This window comes from Trachymyrmex cornetzi, unplaced genomic scaffold (assembly GCF_001594075.2).
Source record: "Trachymyrmex cornetzi isolate Tcor2-1 unplaced genomic scaffold, Tcor1.1 scaffold357, whole genome shotgun sequence".
NCBI classification, from domain to species: domain Eukaryota; kingdom Metazoa; phylum Arthropoda; class Insecta; order Hymenoptera; family Formicidae; genus Trachymyrmex; species Trachymyrmex cornetzi.
This window is the reverse complement of record NW_017298289.1, coordinates 11,542-15,738: the sequence shown is the minus strand read 5'-3', so window position 1 is coordinate 15,738 and position 4,197 is coordinate 11,542. Positions and strand designations below refer to the sequence as shown.

At 38.7% G+C, this 4,197-nt stretch overlaps 1 protein-coding gene across 1 annotated transcript in view; it reads left to right on the top strand.

Moving 5' to 3' along the window:
• Positions 1-2,506, top strand: part of LOC108763332 (DNA-directed RNA polymerase II subunit 1-like) — a 3,863-nt gene extending 1,357 nt beyond the window's left edge. Inside the window, exon 3 of the mRNA XM_018510838.1 lies at positions 2,141-2,506. Within this exon, the coding sequence (XP_018366340.1) occupies positions 2,141-2,506 (366 nt within the window). The remainder of the gene's footprint in view (positions 1-2,140) is intronic.
• Positions 2,507-4,197: the final 1,691 nt, after the last annotated feature.

Genomic DNA, 4,197 nt, shown 5'->3' with positions numbered 1-4,197 from the left:
TCGACTGTGATTGGTCAATTTCTTACTCTTACTTCTTACTTCGTGTATTGTAGACGGGCCTTTACAGTCGATTATTCTTCTCATATTCGACTGTGATTGGTCAATTTCTTACTCTTACTACTTACTCTGTGTATTGTAGACGACGCCTTATGGGTTGCACATTTCAGCCGATTTTCGACTCGGTTTTCTCTTATCTCATCGTCCCGCGCATTGTTCTGTGTCAAGCTGCACTTGAATCGAGCGCGGAGCGATGAGATAATGAGAATGATGACGTTAGGCGAAGTCGTGCTTAGCTCTGAAGAAACTAATTTAATTTACTAAATTATTGACATGTATCCCCCCCTCTCTCTGCCTCTCTCTCGCTCTCGCTCTCTCGCTCTCGCTCTCTCGCTCTCGCTCTCGCTCTCTCGCTCTCGCTCTCGCGCTCTCGCTCTCGCGCTCTCGCTCTCGCGCTCTCGTTCTCGCTCTTTCGCTCCCCCCCTCTCTCTCTATCTCTTATCAATATCAATAATTTAGCAAATCAAAATTGCCAGAAAAGAAAGGCTACGAGTGAAACATTACAATAAAATATTTTTTCATTAAATATTTTTCGAGTTCTAAGACTCGAAAGTTACAGTAACAGCTTGCATTAGCATTACGCAAGGTGTCTGATTGACGGCTAAAACCTCTTGAATTGTTGTTCAGGATCACGTTCTGGATAATATTTGTCAAGATCAAAGTCATTGGAGACTCTACCTCTTATTTTCATTTTTATGTAAAACTAAATTTTTAGTGCAAAAATGAATATAAGAGAATTAATCTCCAATAGCCTTGATCTTGACAAATGTTATCCAGGACATGATCCTGAACAACATTCAAGAGGTTTTAGCCGTCGGTCGGACAACTTGCGTAATGCTAATGCCAAATGTACTGTAACTTTCGAGCCTTATAATTCGAAAAATACTTAATGAAAAAATATGTTATTGTAACGGTTTTAAAAGCTTTCGAGCTACAAAAAAAGTGTAACAAAAAATAGGGGGTTTCATTTAAAAAAATCGCCGTGACCTTGACCTGGCCTCGGCGACGCCACTATAGGTCAAATTAATGATACATTCTTGTCCCCCTCCGAACCATACAATTTTTATTTAAAACATTTTTCCGTATTTACTATAATTTTCGAGAAATTTTAATGCATAATTTAAAATGGGACACCCTGCATATAAGCTGCGTAAGTACGTTCAGAAACGTCATCCGATTGTTCTAATGTGTCATTGTAGTGTTATTGCCCTAATGCGTTATTGTATCTTTATCGTTTATTAGACATAAAACAAATATATAATGACACTAGGATGAAGTTTCTGAACGTAACCGTAGTAATATAGTATAATTAGATATAAACATGTACATACACTTACTGACTATGGCCCAATTCCATAACTCACAGTTAACTGAGGTTCAACTTATTCATAGTCTCTTTCCAATTCTAGAATTTGGAACCTCTGTTAAAAGTTAACCATGAGTTGTGGAACTGGGCCTAAAATTGATCTATTTTTTCAGTGGATCTCGGAATGCAGCAGATACTCACCGAGCAATTGGTTCTTACTTATGGATCCATAAATAATAACCAATCGCTTAGTAAGGCTGCATTTCGAAACCCACTAAAAAAGTGTTGCAACCGTTTAGTTGCTGACTACATATATACATACGCATGTAGTCAATAATGTCTTTCCGCTTGAAGTTAGCCACGTTTCAGGTAATCACATCGCATCTAGATATTCGTTTGTATGAATCCAATTTGTTAAAATTTGCATTTGTTATATTATTATTTATATATGTGTATATCTGAAATACATATATTTAAACAGTTATTTTAACACTAATGATACGTATGCGATGCGTTTGCTTAAGGCTGGCTTCCATGAGCAGAAATTTGCAGCAGAACGGATTAGTGCGAGCAATGACAACTCTGCAGTCATTACTGTGCTTCCTTTTCTGCGATTGTGATTTGTCTCGTTGTTCCGTTCCGCTATTAAATTTACGCTCATGGGACGTTGGCTTGAAATGCAGCTTCATTTCAAGCGAAAAGGTATTATTCACCACGTGTATACATTATCAATAAAATAATTATATACCATCATGTAATATCGAAATTTTCTTTTAGCGAATCAATCAGGCGGTGCATCGTCTTCTACAGAAGGAGAGGCGCAAGGAGCAGCGCCAAAGCAAACGCAAATATGCCGGCGATATGTACGTACCACCAACATACGTACCACCGGCATACGCAATGCCAAATTATATGCCGGCACCTGGATACATGCCTGGATCGGGATACGTACCAGCAGTACCGTCCGCACCAGTAGGGTACATACCCGCACCGGCGGGATACGTGTCGGCACCGGCGGGATACGTGTCGGTATCGGCGGGATACATGCCAGCACCGACAGCATATGTGCCGCCGGCACCGACAGGATATGTCCCGGCACCAACAGGATATGTGCCTTCTGCATATATGTATAAACCTTTTTGAAAAATATAAATTGATTAAATATAACATATATAAATTTATGTAATAAATATGTAATGAATAAAATAAAGAACAAAATAATACATAATAAATAAAATATAATAATTAATATAATACAAAATTTTATATTAGAGAATTTTTGCAATACCGTATATCAGATGCGGTGAACGCTAAAGTCACGTTATTTAATGGGAAGTCAAATTACATATATAGTTTGACTTTCCACAAAATAACGTGACTTTAGCGTTCATCGTATCTAGATACACGATATTGCAAAAACTCCCTATTAATTTATAATATTTGTATGTAACAGATTCTCGCCTCTGATTTGACTTCGTGAGTCGGGAGTTCGAGTCAGGCCGATATATCATGTGTCGTATGGCAAGACTTTTCAAGTCTGTTGATTGGCTGTAGGACAGAGAGATCCGAGAATCTCTGTCCTATAACCAATCAACAGGCTTGAAAAGCCTTGTCGTACGACAAATGAAATATCGGGCTGAGGCTGGCGTTTCATGAGCGGAAATTTACAGCGGAACTGAACAGCGCGGATCACAACTCTGCAGTCATTACTTTGCTTTCTTTGTTGCGGTTGTGATTGGTCTCGCTGTTCCATTTAGTAAATTTACGCTCTTGGAACGCCAGCCTGGACTCCCGACTCACGAATAAAAATTAATTGACAACGCTAACTCAAATCGAGTCAGAGATTACTATGAGATTACAACGAGTGCTTTCCATTTCTGAAATAGAAAAGATTCGTTGTAATCTCGTAGTAATTTTGACTCGATTTGAGTCAGCGTTGTCAATTAATTTTTATTCGTGAGTCGGGAGTCCAGGCTGGCGTTCCAAGAGCGTAAATTTACTAAATGGAACAGCGAGACCAATCACAACCGCAACAAAGAAAGCAAAGTAATGACTGCAGAGTTGTGATCCGCGCTGTTCAGTTCCGCTGTAAATTTCCGCTCATGAAACGCCAGCCTCAGCCCGATATTTTATTTGTCGTACGACAAGGCTTTTCAAGTCTGTTAATTGACGTTCTGACTTGCAGCTTATTGTAGAAGGCCTATTATATTCAAGACCATCAAGTACAGTCAAATGTCACGAACCAATCAGAGGGCCGTATTAGCATCTTAAGACATTATTTAAGACGATTTTGAAATAAGAACTGACTATGAATACTGGCTATGAATACTGGTCTAAAAGTCTGAGCACGAAAATTATCGTAACACTTATTGTTATGGGCCTTTTACAATAAGTCGCAAGTCAGAACGTCAGAAGTCGTTAACCAAGTCGTTCAAGTTGGCTATTGATCAACTTCACCGATTATGACTTAAGATCGCTTAGAACTTCTGATTTGCGGCTTATTGTAAAAGGCCCATAAGAGACTTACGTCTACAACTTAAATCTAAGTAAGGGTGGTATTCATAGTCGGATCTCATATTTAAGACCGTCAAGTACAATTTTTAGACATCACGAACCAATCAGAGAGCCGTATTAGCATCTCAAGACATTACTTAGGGCCATTCCACACAAACTTGCATAGCCGTATAACCATATGCATAAAGAAAATTATCCAATCACATTTCTGTCATAAAGACAAACGTAAAATACGATTGGATAATTTTCTTTATGCATATGGTTATGCGGCTATGCAAGTTTATGTGGAATGGCCCTAAGTAATGTCTTGAGATGCTAAT